Source organism: Lithobates pipiens, unplaced genomic scaffold, assembly GCF_037356315.1.
Source record: "Lithobates pipiens isolate NorthernLeopardFrog02 unplaced genomic scaffold, aLitPip1_a1.2 Scaffold_3, whole genome shotgun sequence".
NCBI classification, from domain to species: domain Eukaryota; kingdom Metazoa; phylum Chordata; class Amphibia; order Anura; family Ranidae; genus Lithobates; species Lithobates pipiens.
In genome coordinates this window covers 148,825,044-148,852,492 of record NW_027507790.1, presented here as the reverse complement: position 1 = coordinate 148,852,492, position 27,449 = coordinate 148,825,044, and the positions used below count along the sequence as shown (strand labels likewise).

Sequence of the window (27,449 nt, the reverse complement as noted above, 5' to 3'; positions counted from 1 at the left end):
GTCCCAGATGTTCTCTGTCCATACTTGCCAGAAACTGTGCAGCCTGGAGCCCATTGAGCATGCATGGATGGGGACACCGTCAAAACAGCTTCTGGGGCTCCCAGCCCCCAGGGGTGACTGCCTTCTTTTTTGACCCTAAGGGAGTATTCAAAGGCCTGTAGAACTCCCTCCCTAGCCTAGGTTCTTGCTTCTCTCCTTCTTGTTCCGCCGGGCTGGCCAAAGGCCAGATTCTTTTGCCGAAGTAACCTCCTGTCCTGGGGAACGAAGCCAGACTTTCCCCCTGTCACCCTGGTGATTGCTGTATTGAACTTGTCCACAAATAGGGACCCTCCCTTGAAGGGGATCATGCACCAGCCTTGTTTGGAGCATGGGTCTGCCACCCAAGGTCTGAGCCACAAGGCTCATCTTGCTGTGACTGCACCAAGCATCACGTGTGCCAGATATTTGATTATGTCAATGCCGGCTTCAGCCATGAACCCTGCTGTCAGCCTTAGGTTTTTGGGTGATGACATTATTTTCTCCCGATCGCTGACAATGGCTGATTTTGAATTCTATCCAGATCTCCATGGCTCTGGAGATTGCTGCCAGGGTTATCGATGGCTTGCATGCCCCTTCTGCAACTGTGTAGACTTTTTTCAGGTCCAAGTCTACCTTCCTATCGAGGATGTCCTTGAAAGAGACCACATCATCTAGCGGTAACTTAACATGCCTGGCTAGATGCAACGGGGCTGCTTCAACTACAGCCGGGTTTTCCAGATGTTTAATATCCTCCTTTTTAAACTTGGCTAGGCAGCTCCGAAAAAAAGTGTTTTTCTCTGGCTGCCTCCACTCATCTTCTATTATGCTTTTAATTTCATCCATAAAGGGGAAGGTGAGCCCCTCTCTCTCTTCCTGCTCTTAAAATAGCGTTGCTATTTCTTCAGTGGCTCCTCGATTATATCTTCCCATTGTAAGGCCTCCCTGACATCCTTAAGGAATGGCTTTACCAGGTTGAAATCAAACCCTTCATAACCTGCATCTCTTTCCTTTCCAGACGAGTCTTTAGACAGTGATCTGGGTAGCGCCTGGGCCTCTTCAGGCCCGGATCTTAGCTGAGACGTAGTCACTTGGGACACAGAAGGGGCTTGCTGGTGTGACAGTTGCAGCTGTTCAGCAAATGACTTATCTTTAAATGCTTCTTTTATAAGAGACACCATCTCCCCTTTCCCTGCTTCCTTGTGCTTGGTTACCTCCTTAAGGCAGGTTATGCAAACTGTTTTGCCAGGAAGCGACTCCTCTATACAAGCCCAGCACAACTGGGACCCAGGTTGAGGCTACGGCATCTGGACCTCCACCAATCACGTCAGTCTCTTGACCTTTCTCTGCGCTGGCTACCCCTGGACCTAGAGCAGTACCCTTGTTCTGACCGGCTTCTTTCTGAGCAGGGAGATGAATGGTGTCTTGATGAGTTGGCAGACAAAAATAATAATAATAATAATAATAAAAGATGTGGTTTTTTTTGGTAACACAAGTGGCAAAAATTGGAAAACGTCCATTCTACGTAGCAGTGGGTGAGCCTCCTTCCTTCATTGTCTCATTTGCAGCAATAGGAGATGCAGACTGTTAAGGAAGCACAGGAAGACAGATCATCTATGGTTCACACAGTCCACAAGCTCCACAGCAGGCAGGCTTGCCTACCTCACTCTCCTGCTTGCAATAACAGCAGCTCTAGCACACTGTCTCTGGTGAGGCAGCATTATACTGAACTTTCACCAGTTTAAATCCTGTAGCAAATCACCTGGCCCCGCCCCCAAGACATCCCATTGGTCACTAACCTCACACATGCTCTGTCCATTCGACTTCCTGGAACTACTGTGGAATGTACCACCATCTTGCTAGGGCTGGAGGGCTTGAGTCTAGCTATACAGTGGGATCCCTAGGGCTCCATGGGCCATTGAACGTCCGAGAGAGGAGAGTTGTGTGTTTCATCATGTATGGTGCTGCTGCTTATTAATCTGTAGCCCTGTCCACATTGTGATGTTTATTTTCTCCTTTAGAAAACAAACTTACCTAAATTATGACCTGATCTTATCTTTACAACTCTGCTTTCTTGCATGTCTGACAATTCTGTCTCTGTCGCCATTTTACAGAAGACCAGCTCAAAAAAGGAAGAAACAAGAGGTGGAGCCCAGGTGGCAATGAAAGCGGCTGCTATTTCTATTCTATTCTATTTCTATTGGTCGCTTTCTTGCCACCCAGGCTCCGCCTCTTGGTTCTGTAAATGGCATGGAGATGAGCACAGTCACCATCCTGAGTGGCACCGAGACCTGATGGAGAGCCTCCTATCACATTGCGCCACCCGGAGAGTCAGTGAGTCTGAGCAAGTAACTCTGGGTGGCTGCATGCCCAGGTGCATGAATGGGGGGGAGCCTGTACTCCTGGGGGGGTCTGTGCAGATGAGGGGGGTGAATTGTCCTGGGGGTTCTGCACAGATGGGGGGTGGAGTTGTCCTGGGGGTGAGTTGTTCTGGTGGGGGTCTGTACAGATGGGGGGGTTTCCTGGAAGGTCTGTACAGATGGAGGGGGGGTTGTCCTGGAGGAGTTCTGTACAGATGGAGGGACTGAGTTGTCTTAGGGGGGGGTCTGTACAGATGGAGGGGGGTAAAACGTCCAGGGGAGGGTGACTGTACTCCTGGAGGGGTCTGTTCAGATGGAGGGGGTGAATTGTCTGAGGGTGGTGTCTGTACAGATGAAGGGTGGAGTGAATTGTCCTGGGATGAGTTGTCTTGGGGGGGTCTGTACAGATGGGGGGATTATCCTGGGGGGGTCTGTACAGATGGAGGAAGGTGAGCTGTCCTGGGGGTGAATAGTCCTGGGGGGGTCTGTACAGATGGGGGCGTTGTCCTGGGGGGTGTACAGATGGAGGGGGTGAGATGTCCTGGGGGGGTCTGTACAGATGGAGGGGGGGTTGTCCTGGTGGGGTCTGTACAGACGGAGGGGGTGAGTTGTCCTGGGGGGTTTGTACATATGGGGGGGTTGTCCTTGGGGGATCTGTACTGATAGGGGGTGGGGTGGTTTGTCCAGGGTGGTCTGTACTGATGGAGGAAGGGGTGGTTTATTCTGAGGGGGTCTATACTGATGGAGGGGGGTCTGCACTGAGGGAGGGGGGTCAGTACTAGTGAGGGGGGATCCATACTGTGGGACGGGGGTTTGTACTGATGGAGGGGAAGCTATACTGCGGGAGGGGGGTCTGTACTGAGGGAGGATGATAGGGGGAGGGGGGTAATGCCATGTTTTTCTGCACAGGGGGACACCAACCCTGTTGATGCAACTGGTAACTGGAGACACCTGGTGTAAGGAGGGACAGCTATTGGGGACAGCTGATGTATAGAGGGACTCTATTGGGGACATCTGATGTAAAGAGGAACTCTAATGGGGACAGCTGATGTAAGGAGGGACTCTACTGGGGGCACCTGATGTAAGGTGGGAATCTGCTGGGAATACCTGATGTAAGGAGGGACTCTACTCGATGTACCTGATGTAAGGAGGGACTCTACTGGGGACACCTGATGTAAGGGGGGACTCTACTGGGGACACCTGATGTAAGGAGGGACTCTACTGGGGACACCTGATGTAAGGGGGGACTCTACTGGGGACCTCTGATGTAAGGAGGGACTCTGCTGGGAATGCCTGATGTAAGGAGGGACTCTACTGGGGACACCTGATGTAAGGAGAGACTCTGCTGGGAATGCCTAATGTAAGGAGGGACTCTACTGGGGACACCTGATGTAAGAAGAGACTCTGCTGGGAATGCCTGATGTAAGGAGGGATTCTGCTGAGAATGTCTGATGTAAGGATGTACTCTGCTGGGAATGCCTGATGTAAGGAGAGACTCTAATGGGGACACCTGATGTAAGAAGGGACTCTACTGGGGACACCTGATGTAAGAAGGGACTCTACTGGGAATGCCTGATGTAAGGAGGGACTCTGCTGGAAATGTCTGATGTAAGGAGAGACTCTGCTGGGAATGACTGATGTAAGGAAAGACTACTGGGGACACCTGATGTAAGAAGGGACTCTACTGGGGACACCTAATGTAAGGAGGGACTCTACTGGGGGCACCTGATGTAAGAAGGGACTCTACTGGGAATGCCTGATGTAAGGAGGGACTCTGCTGGGAATGTCTGATGTAAGGAGGGACTCTGCTGGGAATGTCTGATGTAAGGAAAGACTCTACTGGGGACACCTGATGTAAGAAGGGACTCTACTGGGGGCACCTGATGTAAGGAGGGACTCTACAGGGGGCACCTGATATAAAGAGGGACTATACAGGGGGCACCTGATATAAGGACGGACTCTGCTGGGAATGCCTGATGTAAGAAGAGACTCCACTGGTAACTCCTGATGGCATCTGGTGGCAGGTGATGTGGCAAGTGACACATTAATTCTGTATTATGGTGAGTTCAACTATTTAATTTTATATTACAACCTAATAATAGAAAAAATGCACTTTGATCATCCAAACACCATAACAACCATGGTGCCATGATGATTGAAGCGCTAACACCAGATGTTTGGAGTATCTGCTGATTGTTAAACTTTCTGGAATACACATATTTCTATTGTGGTGTAGGATCTGGGCCTGCTGTCCCTCCATCCCTCTTTCTTTCCTTCTCTCTCCTTCCCTCCCTATTTTTCCTTCTTTCTTTCTTCCTTCCTCCATCCTTCATTCATCTCAGACATGAAACACACCTCATATGAGCCACGCCCACAAATTTAAACCACGCCCAGCCACTGTCTCTCTCCTGATTAGACAGATTGATAGCAGCGGAAGCCATTGGCTCCCGCTGCTGTCAATCATATCCAGTGACACAGGAGCGAGGGTTGTGTCTGTGTTAATTTGTCTGTGTCAATGAATGCAGCAGTGGGACTCGGAAGTGAGCCCACACAGGTACCCCATGGAAAGCGGCTTTCCGTGGGGACAATCCATGAAGGGGAGGAGCCAGGAGTACTGGCTGGGCACCCTAGAAGAAGAAGATTAGGGCTGCTCTGTACAAAACCCTTGCACAGAGCAGGTAAGTATAACATGTTTGTTATTTTTTATTTAAAAAGAAAACAATGGTTTACAACTCCTTTAATATCAGGCATGTTTTAGGCTCAGTTCACACAGCGGGCGGCACGACTGGCAGCGCCGCGACCTGCCGCGACCTGCACACGATCAGCGGCGACTTGCAAAACGACTTCTGTATAGAAGTCAATGCAAGTCGCCCGAAGTCGCCGCAAAAGTAGTACAGGAACCTTTTTTCTAAGTCGGAGCGACTTGAGTCGCTCCTATTAGAACGGTTCCGTAGTACAGAACGGAGCGCGACTTGTCAGGCGGCGAAGTCGCCTGGACAAGTCGCCCCTGTGTGAACCGAGCCTGACCTTTAGAAGTTTAAAAAGGAAGTGTCAGTTCAATATGTTTTTTTTTTTATTTAATGGCCTTCAGTTCTGGTTTAAGTCTTCAGTTTTTTCCAGAGCAGATTTAAGTTGGATTTCTAGCTATGCAGAAATCATGACAGCTTTTTACTGACAACACAGTTTAATACTTTCCATACTCAAAGTCGTACATGAGATGTAGATTTTTTTTGTAAACTCTTCACATTTATATGAAGACATCTTCATGTTTACCATATTTTGAAGTAGACTGCATAAGAAAATACTCAATAATGGAGAAAAATTCTGCTTGTAATATTGTTTTCTAACAGACAGCAATACAACACATCTAATAGAAACAGAGACCACCAAGAAAACACATCCCATGTAAATAAACCATGAAAGAGAAGTATGGGGTCTTAAAAAAAACCCCACTGTACATACTCACCTAGGTGGATTCTGCATCTGCCCCCCCTGGCTCTAAGCCCGAGAACTATCTACTCCGATCACACGACCACTGATCTCTCAGTTCTCAATCTTCACTGGGCAGAGAGTAGTGACTGTCAGTCACTGACTCTCTGCTCTGCCCCTCCAGCACTCACTGGAGCACCAGGCTTTGGAGGGGGTGGGAGTGGCTGGCCCAGGCTCTCAGTGTTGCGCTGAGAGGCTGAACTAGCTGCTGGTCCATGCTTATGGATGGATCCTGACATCAGGATCCTGAACCAGCTGAGTGTCAGCCAACAGCAGACTTTAGTCCACTGTCAGCTGAACATGGGTCATAGGAATGCAGAACTAAGTGCACTCTGGTGACCTACAGGAGAACCAGGGCCAAAAGAGCTTTAGCCCTACTTCTCCCTTAACCTCTTGCATATATGCAGCAGCAAGAACTGTGGGCTTCAATGCCCAGCTGCTGCTCATATGCATTCAAGGTGGCAAGAGTTTGTGTGCTGGGAGAGCGCTCCCAACACATTGACCGAATTGTCACCAACAAATACTGGTCAAAGCTTCTGAATGAGAGCCAGTAGGATGTTTTCCCAACCATGTAACGGCTGTAAGAGCCAATTATAGCAGTGACATGATACAGAAGAAGCAATGCAAGCTCCCGGGCTTTAAAGCCCCCCCTAGGAAAAGAAAATGCTGCTCCAGGTGAGTGATGGAACCAGGTAGGCTAGGGAATGGACTCCTCCCAGGGGTGCTAGCCTCGGCTCACCGGTTGTGCAATTTGGATAAAAGGAATGGATGGCTGCACAACAAGGTAGCAAAGAATCACTTAATTGTAAAAACATGAATAACACCACAGGACAGGCAAGCAGGTACAGGTAGATGCGTTTCACACAGCGACGCTGCGCTTATTCATTACCCAATGAATAAGCGCAGCGTTTCTGTGTGAAATGCATCTACCTGTACCTGTTTGCCTGTCCTGTGGTGTTATTAACCACTTCCCGACCAGCGCACGCCAATGTACGTCGGCAGAATGGCACGGGCAGGCATATTGGCGTACAGGTACGTCCAATCTTAAATGCCACCCTGCCATCGCAATGCTGGTCGGGACCCCCATGAGTCTGGTCGCGGGTCTCGCGGATTTGATTGCCGCGGGCATACCCACGATCGTCTCACGGGGCGGCTGAACTGGGAGATTCCGTTGTAAACAGCATCTCCCCGTTCTGCCTAGCAACAAGTGATGTTGATCTCTGCTCCATGTGATTGGAGCAGAGATCAGTGTTCATTAAAAGAAAGCCCCGCCCCCAACAGTTAGTAACACACCCCTAGGAACACTTAACCCCTACACTGCCACCCACTGGTTAACCCCTTCACTGCCAGTGTCATTTACACAGGAATCACTGCATTTGAATAGCAGTGATTGCTGTATAAATGACAATGGTCCCAAAAATGTGTCAAAAATATCCGATGTGTCTGCCATAATGTCGCAGTCACAATAAAAATCGCTGATCGCCGCCATTACTAGTAAAAAAAAAATTATTAATAAAAATGCCATAAAACTATCCCCTATTTTGTAAACGCTATAACTTTTGCGCAAACCAATCAATAATCGCTTATTGTGATTTTTTTACCAAAAATATGTAGAGGAATACGTATCGGCTTAAACTGAGGGAAAAAAACGTTTTTTTTATATATTTTTGGGGGATATTTATTATAACAAAAAGTAAAAAATAATGTGTTTTTTTCAAAATTGTCGTTCTATTTTTATTTATAGCGCAAAAAATAAAAACCGCAGAGGTGATCAAATACCACCAAAAGAAAGCTCTATTTGTGGGAAAAATGGACTTCAATTTTGTTTGGGAGCCACGTCGCATGACCGCGCAATTTGCCAGTTAAAGCGGCACAGTGCCGAATCGCAAAAAGTGGTCTGGTCTTTGGCCAGGAAAATGGTCCGGGCTGAAGTGGTTAATGTTTTATGGATTTGAAAATAAAGAGACCCATCACTAACTGGGTGTGCAGCCATATGCTTTTATTAAATCCCCCCTAAAAGGCTGCCATGAGGTGGTGTTAAAACCCAAGTGATCTTTTTGTTTAAATTGGCTACATACTGTACATTTTAGGTGAATCAATATAGTTTGTCTTCTATAAAAAAAACAGTGAGTAGAAAAGCCAAAAGTAAAAAAGCCTACATCTTAACAGCATGCTGCAGAGTGGTACCCTTGCTGTTTGTGGAGAAGCAGTAATATCCCTCCAGAGGTCCAGTGCACACCCTGATAATTCAGAGCCAGAGCTCTCCAATCAGTGGGGAGCGTGCACTTGGCTAATTGCAGAGCTATATGTCAGAATCAGTAGGGGGCGTGTCAGACCTCTGCAACAAGACCACTGTTCTCCACAGAAAACAAGGGTCCCACTCTGCAGCTGGTGGCAAGTAGTGGGCTTTTCTACTTGAGCTGTGACTGCTTTGGAAAGAAAATTTATCTAACACCTTTTGTAATGTATTAAGCTGATTAAAATGGGGATTCAATTAGGCTTTAAGATAACTCTATCATCAGCGTCATTCAACCCAGAAGATTGAGGATATGTTGTGAGTGCGGGGGATCACCATGGCAACCTGCGCTTACATATAATGATCCAGAGAGTGGTGTTGAGATCATTGCATCAGTGACACTATCTGTATCATTGCCAAAAAAAAACATAGGAGGATTCTGCATGGCATCTTACCTGCCTGAAAACACCAGAAAAAGAGAAGCACAATAAAACCATCCAAAGTTGAGCATCATAATGACAAAATCACTTTAGACATTGAATAAAGAATGCAATGACCCATGTTCTCATCTTATAGGCAGTATAATAAAAGCTTTGTCAGGAAGCCATATGAGCAGCTGTCATTTACAGGCAAACAAGCTAGGTTAGTGCACAAAACATGTTACAGATAAACAGTTTACTGGGAAGCCATGAAAGGTCAGATTCTTGCTCAACACTCAAATACCAAACATATTATAGGAGAATACCATGACTACAGCAGCCATTGTCAGGTGAATCGATCGAATACATTACAACCAGCCTGTGAGACTTTTTTATGCTATCATTGCTGGTGGCTGTAGCTGCCAACAGTGATCATTGTGTTCTGCTGGCAGAAAAGGCTCCCCACCAGCAGAAAACAATAGTGCTGCAGGAGGGATTCTCCTATCAGTACTGATTGCGTTGATGGAGGAATCAAACAATTTTCTTTCCTTTCACCCGTGGTGGAAGGAAAGAAAATTGCTCAATCTATGATCTGCTTTAGAATTCCGTGTTCATGTGCCACCAATTACCTTACTTGATCTTTTCCAATTCTTCTTAATTATAGTTGTCTGCAAACAAAATAAAGTGTCATTTTATTTTTATTTCACCATGCGGTAGAGCTGCCAGAGGGACCATCGTTCTATGGAAAGGCCTACTCAGTGGTCTGTATTCAGGGCAATTAAATGTATCATCAAATATGAATACCAGAAGGTTCATCCTTCTATACTGAGGTCACGTTTCTGTGTCTATTAGTATACATTTTGGACTGTATATATCAGTCTAATCTTGCTTTATTCATTTGGTTCACTTATTTTCTCCTTAGTGGCATGTTTGGATTCAGACACCAAGCACCTAGGCTTGAATATTAAAAAAAGATCTCATAAAATGTCAGCACTTGGATACAAATACATATTTGGAAGGAACGCATTGATTTGTATTTTCTTTAACATACCTTAAAATATTCACATATAAGAAAATGTAAATAGTATTTAAAATTTAAATGTATTTTCAGCACATTGTCAAACAAAATGCAAGGTTAAACCTAACTCCAGCCAAATCAGTCTTTTTTTTTTTAATTGTAAGAATCAGAACTTTTGTCAAGTTTATATTTCGTTCAGTGTCCTCATTGGGGAGATATTCCCTCGTTTTCTGTCCTAATGACACCATGGGGATGATTTACTAAAACTGGAGAGTGCAAAATCTGGTGCAGCTGTGCATGGTAGCCAATCAGCTTCTAACTTCAGTATGTTTTATTAGACCCCTTTCACACCAGGGCGTTTTGCAGGCGCTATAGCGTTACAAATAGCGCCTGCAAAACGCCCTAAAGAAGCTGCACCATTGTGTGTAGTGTGAAAGCCCCGAGGGGCAATATATAAATATATAAACTCATTAGTAGTATACAGTATAGCAGTCTTGTGTCTTCTCCATCAGTGGTGTCCCGACAAGCACTGGTTAAAGCTTGTAGAAGGAGATTGCATTCTCTTCTGATGATCCTATAAGGCCTGCATGACCCCTAAAACTCTGGCTGGACAGTGCTGATTGGCCCTGTGTTGATCACATGCACCCTCCCCCCAAAAAAACTAAAAATCTCTCTAGCAATACACACCAAACTGAGCATGTGCAGGGTGCCCCCAAGGCTCTATCTTATCAGGAGATGGATTGGAGACAGTGGGAGAAGGGGGGGATCAGAGAAGACAGGATCAAACAGCCTTTTTACACAATGCGCAGAATTAACCCCTTAGGTTCCACAGTGAGTATAACAAGCATGCTTTACTGCACATACCTACTTTACTGTTGTGGGTTTAGTAACACTATAAAGGGATTGTAAAGTCTATTTTTTTTTCTACAAAAATAATAAACCTGTTATACTTACCTCTGTTGTAGTGAATTTGCACAGAGCAGCCCAGATCCTCCTCTTCTTGGGTCCCTCTTCTGTGCTCCTGGCCCCTCTCTCTTGTTCAGTGCCCTCACAACAAGCAGCTTGTTAAGGTGGCACCCAAGCTGAGTTACAGCTCCCTGTGTCCATTCAGACAGGAAGACCCAACCCGGTCCCGCCCCCTTTCTCCCTTTAATGGCTAGCTGACTTGAATTGACATCAGCGGGAGCCAATAGTGCCGCTGCTGTGTCTCAGCCAATTAGGAAGGAGAATCTCGTCGGCTGAGACACTCGTGGACATCGCTGGACAGAGAAGGACCTCAGATAAGTATTAGGGGGGCTGCTGCACACAGAAGGTTTTTTTTTACCTTAATGCATAGAATGCATTAAGATAAAAAAACATTCTGCCTTTACAACCACTTTAAACTTTTAAAAAAAAAACCTGGAAGTTGGTTGGCTTCTATGCAGAGCTACACCCAATTTTGCACTCTCCAGATTTAGTAAATCAATCTCCCATGAGGCAGTGCTGATATCACAGGGACACAATGACTGAGGGCAATAAAACAAATGTTACAACACATCCCCCTCCCCAATATAAATGTGTCTTTGTTGCTGGCCCTTTGCATATCGGCGAGTTATCCTGTAACTTTCAGTCCCGGACAGCAAGTAAGGGTAAACCTGCCCCGGGGGAACACCATAAAGACCTGGCAAAGATTCTAACTCTGTACAAAATTAAGTTCTGGCTGGAGCTAAGCTTTAAAAATGTATTTTCATCACACTAATGATATTTTATATCTGGAGCTTAACACAGCTCTGAACAGCGCTGTACATTCACCCTGAATATGTCTTTATAGGCCAGTACTTGGTGAGACCCTCTGGCTGAATAGAAATCACAGGCATGCAATGATACTGAAAGGGACAAAAAACAAGAAAAAACACATCAAGCAGGTGTACAAAGTTTACCATTCCTTCATGCACTCACATCACAGGAATCCACAGATGACGTGCAGCCATATTTGTCATATATAGTGAGGCAGAAGGGTGGGCAAGCAGAAGGCTTTTTGTTTTATATAGTATAATCTGATATCAGCCACCCCTCACTGGGGCTCTTTCATAAAAAGAAGGAAATAGTTTGTGTTGCTTATATTCTCTAAACTGACTTAGTAGAATAACAAATGGTATCCGTGGAGTGGTCTGTTTATGTAGCATTTACTGTGTTTTGTTCTCTGCAGCCAGGTGGAAAATTGGCCAGTTCAGCAGGAACCAGTCAACTCATGGTCCATGTGTGCTGATGTCTCTTCAACAGAGCCGGTCCAACAACTAGCTTCTGCTGAACGGTCATGCTGAAAACCAGCATTCGATCAGCACCTGCGAAAAAAAAACGACTGTGTATACCCATCTATAGGGCTTGTGGTTTGCGGGAGGGGGGTGGGGGGGGAGTTGAAAATGCCAAATTTATAGCACCTACTAACATCCTTCCCCCTTAAGACAGCTGATGGGGGTGTTTACGTGCCAAAATCGCAATGCTTTGTGTCACATCCACAGCAAAAAAAAAATTCCACTCTTGTCATGTTCGGTGGGAAGCTCGCTGAATGCAAGCCACTCAAGTGGATATGGAAGGGCCACAAACACCCTGCAGCTGTGTGCAAATGGGCATGGTTACAGGCGTTGGTATCATGGTGAACCCCTGATACATATTACATAGTTATATAGTTGGTGAAGTTGAAAAAAAAGACACCAGTCCATCCAGTTCAAACTATGATGTGTGTGTGTATGTGTATGTGTTTATTTTGGTAGTACATCATATACCACTGTATGTTGTAGTCGTTAAGGTGCCCATCTAATAGTTTTTTGAAATTGATGCTCTCTACTGATACCACTGGTTGTGGAAGAGAATTCCACATCCTTACTGCTCTGATTCTAAAGAACCCTCTTTGCAGTTTAAGGCTCAACTGCATCTCTTCCAGTTTTTGTTAATAGCCGTGTGTCTTTTTAAATTCTCTTTCACTGAATATTTTTTTCCCTATGCTAGGGTCACCATTACGGTATTTGTCAATTAATATCATAACCCCTCTCAAGCGTCTCCTCTCCAGAGAGAAAAAGTGCAATGCTTGTAGTCTTTGCCCATAGCTGAGGTCCTCCATTCCCTTAATTAGCTTTGTTGACCTTCCCTGGACTCTCTCCAGTTTCAGCGCATCCTTCCTGAGGACTGGTGCCCAGAACTGGATGGCACACTCAAAATGCATCCAACCCAATAGAAAACTTTGGGATGAATTAGAGCGGAGACTGCAACCCAGGCCTTCATGTCCACATCAGTGCCTGTCCTCACAAATGCGCTTCTGGAAGAATGGTCAAACTTTTCCATAGACACACTCCTAAACCTTGTGGACAGCCTTCCCAGAAGAGATGAACCTGTTATAGCTGCAAAGGGTGGGCCAACTCAATATTGAACCCTATGGACTAAGATTGGGATGCCATTAAAGTTCAAGTGCGTGTAAAGGCAGGTGTTTCAATACTTTTGGTAATATAGTGTATATATACAGTATCTCACAAAAGTACAACCCTCACTTTTTTGTAAAAAAATTATTTTATCTTTTCATGTGACAACACTGAAGAAATTACACTTCGCTACAATGTAAAGTAGTGAGTGTACAGCTTATATAACAGTGTAAATTTCCTGTCCTCTCAAACCAACACAACACACAGCCATTGATGTCTAAACCAATGGCAACAAAAGTGAGTATACCCCTAAGTGAAAATTTCCAACTTGGGCCCAATTAGCCATTTTCCCTCCCCATGTCATGTGACTCGTTAGTGTTACAAGGTCTCAGGTGTGAATGAGGAGCAGGTGTGTTACATTTAGTGTTATCGTCCTCACTCTCTCATACTGGTCACTGGAAGTTTAACATGGAACCTTATGGCAAAGAACTAGAGGATCTGAAAAAAATAATTGTTTCAATACATGAAGATGGCCAAGGCTAGTGATGGCGAACCTTGTCACCCCAGATGTTTTGAAACTACATTTCCCATGATGCTCAGCTACACTTCTGAGTGCATGAGCATCATGGGAAATGTAGTTCCAAAACATCTGGAGTGCCAAGGTTCGCCATCACTGGCCTAGGCTATAAGAAGATTGGCAAGACCCTGAGACTGAGCTGCAGCATGGTGGCCAAGATCATATAGCGGTTTAACAGGGCAGGTTCCACGCAGAACAGGCCTTGCCATGGTCAACCAAAGAAGTTAAGTGCATGTGCTTAGCGTTATATCCAGAGGTTGTCTTTGGGAAATAGACATATGAGTGCTGCTAGCATTGCTGCAGAGGTTGAAGGGGTGAGGGTCCCACCTGTCAGTGCTCAGGCCATACACCACACACTGCATCAAATTGGTCTGCATGGCTGTTGTCCCAGAAGGATGTCTCTAAAGATGATGCACAAGAAAGCCTGCAAACAGTTTACTGAAGACAAGCAGACTAAGGACATGGATTACTGCAACCACGTCCTTTGGGCTGATGAGACCACTAAACTTATTTGGTTCAGATGATGTCAAGTGTGTGTGGCGGCAACAAGGTGAGGGGTACAAAGACAAGTGCGTCTTGCCTACAGTCAAGCATAGTGGTGGGAGTGTCATTGTCTGTTGCTGCATGAGTGCTGCCGCCACTAGGGAGCTATAGATCATTGAGGGAACCATGAATGCCAACATGATCCCCTCCCTTTGGAGACTGGGCCGCAGGGCAGTATTCCAACATGATAATGACCTCAAACACTCCTCCAAGATGACCATTGCCTTGCTAAAGAAGCTGAGAGTAAAGGTGATAGACTGGCCAAGCATGTCTCCAGACCTAAACCCTATTGAGCATCTGTGGGGAATCCTCAAATGGAAGGTGGGGGAGCGCAAGGTCTCTAACATCCACCAGCTCATGGAGGAGTGGAAGAGGACTCCAGTGGCAACCTGTGAAGCTCTGGTGAACTCCATGGCTAAGAGGGTTAAGGCAGTGCTGAAAAATAATGGTGGCCACACAAAATATTGACACTTTGGGCTCAATTTGGACATTTTCACTTAGGGGGGTATTCACTTTTGTTGCCAGCGGTTTAGACATTAATGTGTGTTGAGTTATTTTGTAGGGACAGCAAATTTACATTGTTATACAAGCTGTACACTCACTACTTTACATTGTAGCAAAGTGTAATTTCTTCAGTGTGGTCACATGAAAAGATATATTAAAATATTTACAAAAATGGGAGGGGTGTACTCACTTTTGTGAGATACTGTATATATATTGTGGCAGTGATCTGAGCGGCAGTACAGCCCCACCTACTCCCACCCCCCCTGTGGGCAGTCAGCTGTGGAGCCACAAGGAGTCACAGTTGGCTACCCACAGTTGAGATTCAGATGCCTGCACCTGAAGAGAGCCGGGCCAGGTGAGGACATTGCTGGATCCCGGGACAGGTAAGTGTCTATTTTTTTTTAAAGTTAGCAGCTACAGTATTTGTAGCTGCTGACATTTACATTTTTGTTTACAGGGTGAAGAACCTATTTAAACTTGTATTAAACTCTGTGAATTTTTAGTTTAATAACATTAAACATTTTATTAAAATCCTTACCCCAGCAGTTTACAACTTTCAATGTTGCTGGCTCCTGCTCTTTTAGTGCTGCTTCTCTGAACTTCTGGTCTTCACAGGAAACAGTTAATACTGGACAGTAGTCTCCAGTCAATTTGTTAGCTTGGAGAAAGGAAGGGGAGGAAGAAGGAAGAGCAGATGTGTGCCTTGCTATCTTAGGCCACAGGGTTGTGTTATTCTATTGATGCACATAGTCCTATGAGGACTATGGCAATAGCATACTCAACTCTAAAGGTATATGGCTGCACTTTTCAGGCTTTGTTACAGGCATACCCCACTTTTAAGTACACAATGGGGTTTATTTACTAAAGCTGGAAAGGGCAAAATCAGGACCACTTCTGCATAGAAACCAATGAGCTTCCAGGTTTTATTACCAAAGTTTAATTGAACAAGCTGGGGTTAGAAGCTCATTGGTTTCTATGCAGAAGTGAGCCTGATTTTGCACTTTCCAGCTTTAGTAAATAAACTCCATTGTGTACTTAAAAGTGGGGTATGCCTGTATTTTGTACATTTTGATAACAGTAACAGGTCACTTTAAAACCCTTTACAAAAGACCTAAAAGGAGTTTTCTATAACTAGATGTTCTAGAAAAAGTCTAAAATTTTTCTTCACTTTTAAAGCCAAGGCGAGCTGCATGAGTTAAAAGTGCAATGCTGCTTCTGTTATTTCAGCCATAATAATACTTCTGATGAAGACAGGATAGACATTTAATTTCAATGATTGCTTTTTCAAGTTGTGTATCACTATGTCAGAATTGTTTGCATGCTGTATTTTTTAAAATAATTCATAGTGCTAGCTAATTCCAAAACAGATCTACCCAGAAATATTCATCGTGGTTGAATGGCAAAGTTTGCCGCCCTGATATAAAGACATGGGCCCACAGCAAATTATGACAAAAAAAAGAGTACACTAAATCTTGTAAACACAGATTTCAATTTATTATTGGCATATTTACAAATATTGTAGAATCCACTCAAGTTTACCCTTTTGTAGCTTTAACTATTTGTAAAAAAAATATTAACCCACACCCCTATGGCCACCAGCAGTGGCGTAACTAGAACCTTCAGGGCCCCGATGCAAAAAACCATGAAGGGCCCCCCTGAACCCAAGCCAGGGCCCTTCCCTCCGAGTCCGGCGGTGGAACTCCAGGGCGTGGTCACAGGTATGACCTTTGTGAGCCCTGTAGTTCCACCACTGGTATCAGTAGTTTTTTTTTATTATTTTTTTTTATTTTTAGGTGCCCCATTGGGGGACTGTCCCTAGGCAGGATGGGGTCCCCGTCCCCAGAAGAGATGAGGTCCTTTTCTCCAGGGCAGATGAAGTTACTGCCTCCAGGTGAGAAGGGATCCCTGTCCCCGGGACTCTCGCTGGGGAAAACAGACTCGGACTGAGCGGCAATGCATGGAGCAGGAGAGGGGTACTCTGAGGAGCCGGCTGAGGACACAGATCATGCAGGGAATGCACAACTGAAGAGCAGCCAGTGCGATAGTCAAGCATGGAGCTCTGCTAGTCACCCTCCAGCCACCCGTGTGCATGGTGCACTGGTACCACTAGCTGCCTATGCTGCTGCTGGCCATATGTAGAGGGGGCTGCATGGGCCCCCTGCATCACAGGGCCCGGTTGCGGTCGCAATTGCTGCACCCCCTATAGTTACGCCCCTGCTTGTAGTCCCCCCAGTCTGGCCATCGAGTGTGTGCACTTCGCAGCTACGACTCGGCAGGCCATGACATACCGCAGCTCCAGAGGTGGTCGGTGAGCTTCAGTGCTCCGGGGTATACATATGACCGGCTACTGATGTCTGGATCACAGTATACCGAGGCCAGCAGCCACCCTGTAACTGCGCAGGAGTGGATCTGTGATGGAATGTCTCCCAGCTCTTCAGGACTGGTAAGTACAGCTCTCCCTGCTTTGGTGGGGTGAGCAGCTGGGCATTCCCTCGGAGGTCGATTCGGGGGCCACCTCACCTCCTTCTCTCCCACGTCCCCATCTTCCCTCCCCCCCGGGGGGGTGGCTGCACGTGTCTGCTGTGTGGTGTGTGTACAGGGGATCGCTGGGTCTCTCATCTGTATGGGGTCTGTGCGGTTAGCGATGGTCCTGGTTCCGGTGTGGGGGGGGTCCCAAAAGGTGCCTGTGGAGATATTTTTCTGTGTTTAAGGCTGCAATGTTCCTTTCACTGCATGGCGCTGCCCAGCGGCCATTTTGGATAGGGGCAGAGCAGGTTTCCCTTGTTAGCTTCAGCAGCCATTTTCTGTAGGTTTTCCCTATTCAGATCATTGGCGGCCATTTTCTTGAAGCCTGAGCGCTTTTTTTTTACCGCAGCTCTCTAGTGTCAGCATGCCATGTGCTATTACATGCTGCTTCCTAAAATAGAGGTGTGCGTGGAAGGAAAGGTACGCAAGAAAGGCCCCTGCCCCCTGTCCTCTGGGGAGAGCTCTGATGCAGACTCGGGCCCTGCTGAGGCTGGTGACCCCTGCTCTGACCTATCAGACAAGGCTGACCAGGACCGGTCGTACAGTGAGGATGATTCCCCATCCGGGTCCGGGCGCAACAAAGTGCTGGTTGGAGCACTTATCACAGCTGTGCATGATACCCTGAAGATACAGGAGCCAGCGGATCCCTCTGCTGATGTATCGGCCCCCTTTGGGTCCCGCAAGCCAGCACGTTCACCTAAGGCAAAGGTCTCAAACTGGCAGCCCTCCAGCTGTTGCAAAACTACAAGTCTCATCATGCCTCTGCCTGTGGGAGTCACGCTTGTAACTGTCAGCCTTGCAATGCCTCATGGGACTTGTAGTTTAGCAACAGCTGGAGGGCCGCCAGTTTGAGACTCCTGACCTAAGGTGTTCCCGTATTATTTTGACAAATTCATCTACAGGGAATGGGGTCGGCCGCAAAGGACCTTTTCGGTCCCCAAAAATATGGCGTTACCCCTTTGAGGAAAGCCTTCTCAAAAAGTGGTCGGCTCCTCCGGTCGTGGACCCCCCAGTATCCAGGTTAAATAAAGTAACCACAATCCTGGTTGAGGGGACTCCTGCATTCAAGGATCCTACGGACAGGAAGGCCGAGGCTCGTTCCTTGTTTACGGTTGTGGGGTCAGCCGTGAGACCTGTACTGGCATCCGCACTGGTTTCGCAGACACTGACTGAGTGGGCAAAATGTTTGCACCGCGAATTGGGAGAGCAACAGGCCTCCCCTGTCTGCGTGGAACTAGCAGACCAACTCGTGCAAGTCTGTGTCTGTGACGTGGCCCTGGATACTCTTCCTCTGTTATCCAGGGCTTCAATGTCAGCTGTGGTGCTGAGGCGCCTGATTTGGCTAAAATGCTGGTCTGCTGACCAGGCATCTAAGAAAGCCCTGACGGATCTTCCCTTCCTTGGCGACCGGCTCTTTGGAGCCTCATTGGATGACATTATAAAAAATGCCACCGGTGGTAAGAGTACCCTACTCCCCAAGCCAGGAAGTCTAAGGAGCCACGCCGTAGGCAAGGGCCCACTTTTTCCGCTCACAAACTGCTTTTTTTGTCCGACCAGGGCTTTGGCGAAGTGCCCCCAGCCCGACAAGACGGCCATGGACGGACAAAAGCGCCCCTGGCATCGCATGCCTAGCAAGCCTGCGATGAAAAGTGCCACCGCATGAAGGCTTGCCCCCACCCATGTCTCGGGTGGGGGGTCGCCTTTGGGAGTTTGCAGCCCGGTGGTCCTCCCACTTATCCGACCAATGGGTCTGCGATCTGATTTCCTACAAGATAGAGTTTCTCTCTTGGCCGCCAAACAGATTCTTCCCCTCCAGCATACACGTGTCCCCGGTTCGCCAGGAGGCCCTGCTGGGGGCAGTAAGGGACTTGCTGAGTCGAGGGGTGGTTGTACCAGTTCCGCAATCGGAACGCTTCCAGGGATTCCACTCAAATCTGTTTGTGGTTCCCAAGAAGGAAGGGGTACGCCCACCAGCCTGGTACCCCGAGCCCACAGGCTGGCGCCTTCATAGCCATGCAACTATTGATTGTGTTACAACCTGCTATATACCCGCTATATCACCAGGCTCTACGACACTGCCAGGCTTCACACCATCTTGAATGTAACAACATTAAAGTAGATGAAGGACCAGTCACAAAATTCTCATTGAATCTTTAACATGTTAATGTAATGTCATTTTCAGTTTTTTGAACTGTGTATCTTTCAATAAAATAACACCTTCCATAAAGGTCCTTGTTTGGTACTTCTTATTATGTTACTTTCCTTGTCTCCCAAATGCTTTCCTAGATTGTCACCCAGTCACATGCACAAAAAAAATGCAGATGGGTATGATACACTGTGCTTTAGCAAACCAGAAGTCATCCAGTTATATCTGCCCTATATGTGGAAGTTTTTTTTTAAGATCTTTGAAGTTAAGTACACGAGGACAAGAGATCTAAACTTTGGTCATCAGTATGAAATAAATGGGCTTTCCAAATTAAAATCACAGAAGCCATAAGGAACCAGACAATTTCGGTTTTAATTGTATACAGTGGAAGTTCTTTGCTCTGTAGTTGCTGCCAAATGACTCAGTGAAGTGTCATTTAGATGTATGCTCATCCCTGTGGAGTGTGATATTTAATTAAAACGGTGCTTACTGTCATATAAGGTCAGTGCTTCTCGTGCTGCTTGACACCTGAGATGGGACAAGATAAACCTGACATGCTGTCCTACCTGTACCTGTAATGTGATGTTATAATCCAATGGCACAATTTTGCCAGGAACTGAATTGTGTAATGTATTCTTATACTTATATTTGTCATACACGCTTCAATTTTATTATCCAGGGCATTATTTAAATCTGCAATCAAGTAATCATAACCCCCCCCCCCCCCCCAATCAATTTAGACTTAAAGAGGAGCTGTAGCTGCTGACTTTTAATATAAGGACACTTACCTGTCTAGGGATCCAGCGATGTCTTCATCAAAGCTAATTCTTCAATCTGTTTCAGTGCAGGCACTGATATCGTAACGTGATGGTAAAGTCCCGTTTTTTTTCTATTAAAATAACAAACATGTTATACTCATCTCCTCTGGCAAGTGGTTTTGAACAAAGCAGCCCAGATCCTTCTCTTCTCGGATCCTTGGTTGGAGCTCTTGGCCCCTCCTTCCTATTGAGTGACCCCCACAGCAAGCAGCTTGCTATGGGGGCACCCGAGCCGAGCCACAGGTCTGTGTGTCCATTCAGACATGGAGCTGCAGCCCGGCCCTGCCCCCTTTCTCTCCTCATTGGCTCACTGAGTTTGACTGACAGCAGTGAGATAATGGTGCCGCTGCTGTGTCAGCCAATCAGGAGGGAGAGTCCCGGGCCACCAAGGTATTTGTGGACATCGCTGGATAGAGATGGATTCAGTTAAGTATTTGGTGGGTTGAGGGGGGCTGCTGCACAGAGAAGGCATTTTATCTTACTGCATATGATGCATTAAGATGAAAAACTTTCTGACTTTACAACTCCTTTAAGCAAGGGAAACTGGCAGTGAAGCCTTGCGAGCCATGCAGTGCTTTGTGAATGGTCCCTGTGATGTGTCTCAGAAGGCTGTGGGGCAAGAGGTGAAGAAGGGGGGGGGGGGGGGGACTTCCGGCTCAGAGGGCTGCGGAACATCTGAACAGCCCCCCCCCCCCCCCCAAGTGTCAAAATTAGAGTAGAAGTAGAAGTAGCAGTAGAAGGGGTGCAAACAAGCAGAACTGAAATCTACTTTCCCATTTGTGTCATACTGATCCAATGGGTTGTTGACAATAAATCTATTATTCCTATTGGAAGAGATAGAATGTAAAATAAATTGTGTATGGCCATCATTATTTCTTGGGGCTAGGCAATAGAAATATTTTTCTGTTGCTCTGGAGCAAATAAGAAACTTTCTCATACCTGTACCTACCCAAAACGAAAGTGTCGGCTTTTGGTACACCTTTGCATAATTGGGACAAGTCTGGATTCAAGATTTTTTGGATATTTGATTATTTTTAAAGCCATGCCACTAATGCTCAGTAGGTTAAGATGTGTGAATATACTTGTAGCAATGCTATAAACTGTTGTGGATATACAGTATGTACATGCAGTAGTAATGGATGGCAATCTGGAAGAACAATCATGCAATGACACTACCACAAGTGCAAGCATGCTTCATTAGGTTGCAACCAAGAACATCATAACATAGTACAACATAGCACTTTCCACAACTGATGGAGACATCAGTCCCATTCTTACCGACTCAGATGATTTGAGCATAGATAAAGGCTGTGAAAAATGTTAACGTGTTATTAGGCTTGTTACAATGTTACTGAGTGTCAGATACAAATCTCACAACATGTTTCCTATGCCATGATACAAGCAAGATGTGCTGTTTTCAATGAAGCTTTGTTAGCAAGAATCAGTTTAGTGCTGGTTAAATGGAAAGGTCATTTTCTCCTCTAAGGTTTCCCAGGGCCTTGTCTTAGTGTTATAAATCAAGTATAAACGTCAGGCTAGTTTAACACTTAATTCTATGCATCAGCTATAACTGTCTGGCTAAAAAGGACTGACTGTAAAGAAGAGAGCACATTTAGACCTACAGTGCCTTGAAAAAGTATTAATATCCCTTGAAATGTTCCACATTTTGTCATGTTACAACCAAAGACGTAAATGTATTTTATTGGGATTTTATGTTATAGACCAACACAAAGTGACACATAATTGTGAAGTTGAAAGAAAATGATAAATAGTTTTCCAAATTTCTTACAAATAAATATCTGAAAAGTGTGGCGTGCATTTGTATTCAGCCCGCTTTACTCTGATACCCCTAACTAAAATCTAGTGGAACCTATTGCCTTCAAAAGCCACCTAATTTGTAAATAGAGTCCACCTTCTGTGAAGTCCCCAGAGGTTTGTTAGAGAACCTTAGTGAACAAACAGCATCATGAAGGCCAAGGAAGTATAAAGTTGTGGAACATTTTAAGCAGGGTTAGGTTATAAAAAAATATCCCAAGCTTTGGACATCTCATGGATCACTGTTCAATTCATCATCTGAAAATGGATAGAGTATGGCACAACTGCAAACCTACCAAGACATGGCCGTCCACCTAAACTGACAGGCCAGGCAAGGAGACCACTAATCAGAGAAGCAACCAAAAGGCCCATGGTAACTTTGGAGGAGAGGCAGGAATCCACAGCTCTGGTGGGAGAATCTGTCCACAGGACAACTAGTCGTGCACTTCATAAATCTGGTCTTTATGGAAGAGTGGCAAGAAGAAAGCCATTTTTGAAAGAAAACCATAAGAAGTCCTGTTTGCAGTTTGAGAGAAGCAATGGGGGGGCGACGACGATACAGCAAACATGTGGAAGAAGGTGCTCTGGTCAGATGAGACCAAAAGTGGCCTAAAAGCAAAATGCTATGTGTGGTGGAAAATGAACACTACTGCATATCAGCCTAAACACACTACCCCCCACCGTGAAACATGGTGGTGTCAGCATCATATTGTGGGGATGCTTTTCTTCAGCAGTGACAGGGAAGCTGATTGGAGTTGATGGGAAGATGGATGGTGCCAAATACAGGGCAATCTTAGAAGAAAACCTGTTAGAGTCTGCAAAAGACTTGAGACTGGGCTTGAGGTTCACCTTCCAGCAGGACAACGACTATCTCCTAAACATACAGCCAGAGCTACAATGGAATGGTTTAGATCAAAGTATATTCATGTGTTAGAATGGCGCAGTTAAAATCCAGACCTAAATTCAATTGAGAATCTGTGGCAAGACTTGGAAATTGCTGTTCACAGACACTCTCCATCCAATGTAACAGAGCTTGAGCTATTTTTCAAAGAAGAATGGGCGAAAAAGTCACTCTTTAGATGTGCAAAGCTGGTAGAGACATCCCCAAAAAGATTTGCAGCTGTAATTGCAGTGAAAGGTGGTTCTACAAAGTATTGACTCAGGGGGACTGAATATAAATGCACACGTTTTAGATATTTATTTTTTAAAAATGATGAGACCATGTATAATTTTCCATCCACTTCACAATTATGTGCCACTTTGTGTTGGTCTATCACATAAAATCCCAATAAAATACATTTACGTTTTTGGTTGTAACATGACAAAATGTGGACAAATTCAAGGGGTGTGAATACTTTTTCAAGGCATTGTATCTGAGCTGATGTTGTGCTTTAACACAGGTTCATTTTAATGGGCCACTAACTTACTACAAAGGACCCAAAATTTATTTTCTAACACAGTGCACTACCGCGTGCTGGAGGTGTGTTGATTTAGAGCATTCAAAATGAACAGCACTGTAAAACATTGTACCATGGGCCCTAAATACTTACCCGTCATGCCACCCATAACTTAGATATTCAGATCTAAGGTAGATCTGTGGACGAGGGATGCTGGCCCATCATTCTTCAGCATTCAACACTCCTGAATGTGCTTGGTGATTGATCCACTACTGAGTATGGAGACATTTATTAAAACGTCATTAGAGTCTAGACACATTTTTGAATTATTAAGATTTGTTTTACTGGTATGAATTAGGTTACCGTCTGTCTGTCTCTCTATCTCTCTCTATCTATCTATCTATCTATCTATCTATCTATCTATCTATCTATCTATCTATCTATCTATCGTATCTATCAAACACTATTTTCACAAAGCTAAGCAAAGTTCAAGCGGTACTAAACTCCGATTTTAAACTTGTACATACAGGTAAGCCTATAATAACACTTACCTGTATGTACACTGACTATCTCTTAAACTGGTGTTGTTTAGGAGATATTCACACTGCCTACAGCCAGTGACCTCACTGGCACATGCACTCTGAAGGAACGGCATACCCATGCTGTCCCTTCAGAGCTCTGTGCCGTAAACCATGACTCTCATGCGCATTCACAGGAGTTACATCATTGCGGCTCAGCCATTCACAGGACCGGAGCCAGTGAACCCAGAAGGAAAAAAGAGAAGATGGAAGCCCTTTTAGCAGTGACAGCACACTAAAGTATTTCATAGTGTGCTAGCATGCGATGCATATTAGTACATTATGCCATTGTCTTGCAGGAGATTTTTTTTTCTCTTAACCACTTCCCAAACGGCGCACGCCGATGTACGTCGGCAGAATGGCATGGGCAGGCAAATGGGCGTACCTGTATGTCCCTTTAAATTTGCCGCCCTGCGCTCGCGTGCCGGTCGGGACCCCCGTGAGTCCGGTCGCGGGTCCCGCGGACTCGATCGCCGTGGGCATACCTGCGATGGTCTCACGGGGCGGCTGAACTGGGAGATGCCGTGGTAAACAGCATCTCCCAGTTCTGCCTAGCAACAAGTGACGCTGATCTCTGCTCCATGTGATTGGAGCAGAGATCAGTGTTCACTAAAAGAAAGCCCAGCCCCCAACAGTTAGTAACACACCCCTAGGAACACTTAACCCCATACACTGCCACCCACTGGTTAACCCCTTCACTGCCAGTGTCATTTACACAGGAATCACTGCATTTGTATAGCAGTGATTGCTGTATAAATGACAATGATCCCAAAAATGTGTCAAAAATGTCCGATGTGTCTGCCATAATGTCGCAGTCACAATAAAAATCGCTGATCGCCGCCATTACTAGTAAAAAAAAATATTAATAAAAATGCCATAAAACTATCCCCTGTTTTGTAAACGCTATAACTTTTGCGCAAACCAATCAATAATCGCTTATTGCGATTTATTTTACCAAAAATATGTAGAAAAATACGTATCGACCTAAACTGAGGGAAAAAAAAATGTTTATATATATATTTTTGGGGGATATTTATTATAACAAAAAAGTAAAAAATAATGCGTTTTTTTTAAAATTGTCGCTCTATTTTTGTTTATAGCGCAAAAAATAAAAACTGCAGGGGCAATCAAATACCACCAAAAGAAAGCTCTATTTGTGGGAAAAAAAGGACGTCAATTTTGTTTGGGAGCCACGTTGCACGACCACGCAATTGTCAGTTAAAGTGACACAGTGCCGAATCGCAAAAAGTGGTCTGGTCTTAAGCCAGCAAAATGGTCCGGGGCTGAAGTGGTTAAAGGCCGCGGTTTACTACTGCTTTAAGGCAAACACTGCCAATGTGTAAGGCCCTGAATAGACACTAAAATATTAATTTAAAAAAATGCTGTGCAACTGTATCAGCATAAACAGAACATTTGCAAATATTATCCTTGCAAATGTTTTTTAATAAGTGGGAAATTTTATTTTCTGATATTTAAAGTGATTCTAAACGCTAATGGTTGTTTACCCTAACACATTCTCTGCATTAAGGTGCAGAACCTTGCACTGCCTGTTATCACCCCTCTTCACACTTCTGGTCCTTTACTGAACCAGCATTGTACCCAGCTGCAGGTATTCTCTCCCCTCTTCCTGGTCCCCTTTGGCTCCTGCTGCTGTCTATAAAATCCTGTGAGGACAGAGTGGAAGGGGCCAAGCCACACTATGAGGGTGATTTACTAAAGGCAAATATACTGGGCACTGCAAGTGCATCTAAAGTGTATTTGCTCTACATCTGAGGGGAAGCTCTGAAATGCATGAAAGCTTTGCTGATTTCTATCATCCAACCATGTACAAGCAAAAATGCTGTTTTTTTCCCCCTTGCATGTGATTGAGTATTCTTTGCAAAGTGAAGCTTTACCTCATTTACTAAGCTTTGAAGCAAGTGCACAGTATATTTGCCTTTAGGAAATCAGCCCCACTGTGTCTATGGGCACACATAGCCCGGCTCAAGAGCGAGCCCACTTGCTATGGGGGCACACAGAAGAGGTCGAGTGGAAAGTGCTGGAAACTTTAGAAGAGGAGGTAAATGTCTGCTCTGTGTAATATCATTGTACAGAGCAGGTAAGTATAAACTTCTTTATTATTTTAATTTAAAAAATTTGACTTTACAATCACTTTAAGTTGTTTTTCACAAGGCAAGTGTAAATGTTCATTCCATAGATTGGTGAAAATAATTATGTGATCCCCTGCAGATTTTGTAAGTGTGCCCAAATTAAGGGTCTATAATTGTTATCATAGGTGTATTTCAAAAAGTAGAGACGGAATATCAACCAACAATCCAGAAAAAAAACACAATACAAATGTTATAAATTGAGCTGCAGTTCAGTGAGTAAAATAAGTATTTGATGCCCTACCTACACCAGTCCACAGAATCTTTCTTCCATTCAAACCTCACTATCATGGGCAAGACCAAAGACTGTCAAAGGATGTCAGGGACAACATTGTAGACCTGCACAGGCTGGAATGGGCTACAAAACCATCAGCAAGAAGCTCAGTGAGAATGAGACAACTGTTGGAGCAATTATTCGCAAATGGAAGAAATGCAAAAAAAAAAAAAAACAATTGCCATCAGTCTGGAGCTCCATACAAGATTTTGCATCATGGGGTAAGGATGATCATGAGAAAAGTGAGGGATCAGCCCAGAACTACATGGGAGGATCCTGGGAATGATCTCAAGACAGTTGGGACCATAGTCACCAAACAAACTATTAGTAACACAATACGCCACCATGGATTGTAATCCTGCAGCGCCCGCAAGGTCTCCCTTCTCAAAGAGGCACATGTACAGTCCCATCTGAAGTTTACCAATGAACATCTGGTAATGTGGCATCTGGCAACAAATGACTGAGAGAAAGTGCTGTGGTCAGATAAGATCAAAATTTAACTCTTTGGATTTAACTCAACTCGCCGTATTTGGAGGAAGAAAAATGCTGACTACGACCCTAAGAACACCATTCCTAAAGTCAAGCACAGAGGTGGAAACATTATGCTTTGGGACTGTTTCTCTGCTAAAGGTACAGGCCGACTTTGCCGCATTGAGGGGCCAATGTATTGTAAAATCTTGAATGAGAACCTACTTCCCTCAGCCAGAACACTGAAGATGGGTGGTGGATGGGTCTTCCAGCATGACAATGACCCAAAACACACTGCCAAGGCAACAAAACAGAGGTTCAAGAAGAAGCACATTAAAATCATGACGTGGCCTAGGCAGTCTCCAGACCTTAATCCTGTAGAAAAAGTATGGAGTGTGTTTCATTTGATATAAATATATATACAGTACATCACAAAAGTGAGTACACACCCCACATTTTTGTAAATATTTTATTATATCTTGACAACACTGAAGAAATTACACTTTGCTACAATGTAAGTGAGTGTACAGCTTGTATAACATTGTAAATTTGATGTCCCCTTAAAATAATTCAACACACAACCATTAATGTCTAAACCGCTGGCAAAAAAAAGAGTATACTCCCAAGTGAAAATGTCCAAATTGGGCTCAAACTGTCAATACTTTCTATGGCCACCATTATTTTCCAGCACTGCCTTAACCCTCTTGGGCATGTAGTTCACCAG

The 27,449-nt window shown here is 45.0% G+C and overlaps 1 protein-coding gene across 5 annotated transcripts in view; it reads right to left on the bottom strand.

Annotated features, from left to right (window-relative positions):
• MCTP1 (multiple C2 and transmembrane domain containing 1) overlaps positions 1-27,449 on the bottom strand; it is a 1,143,431-nt gene that overhangs the window by 631,039 nt on the left and 484,943 nt on the right. For 4 of the 5 annotated variants that reach the window (XM_077462382.1, XM_077462383.1, XM_077462385.1 and 1 more), the window contains exons 6-7: positions 21,325-21,354; positions 9,149-9,187 (exon numbers count right to left, since the gene is read on the bottom strand). The exons of the other annotated variant lie outside the window; for it this stretch is intronic. In XM_077462382.1, the coding sequence (XP_077318508.1) occupies positions 9,149-9,187; positions 21,325-21,354 (69 nt within the window). The remainder of the gene's footprint in view (positions 1-9,148; positions 9,188-21,324; positions 21,355-27,449) is intronic. 5 annotated transcript variants of the gene reach the window in all.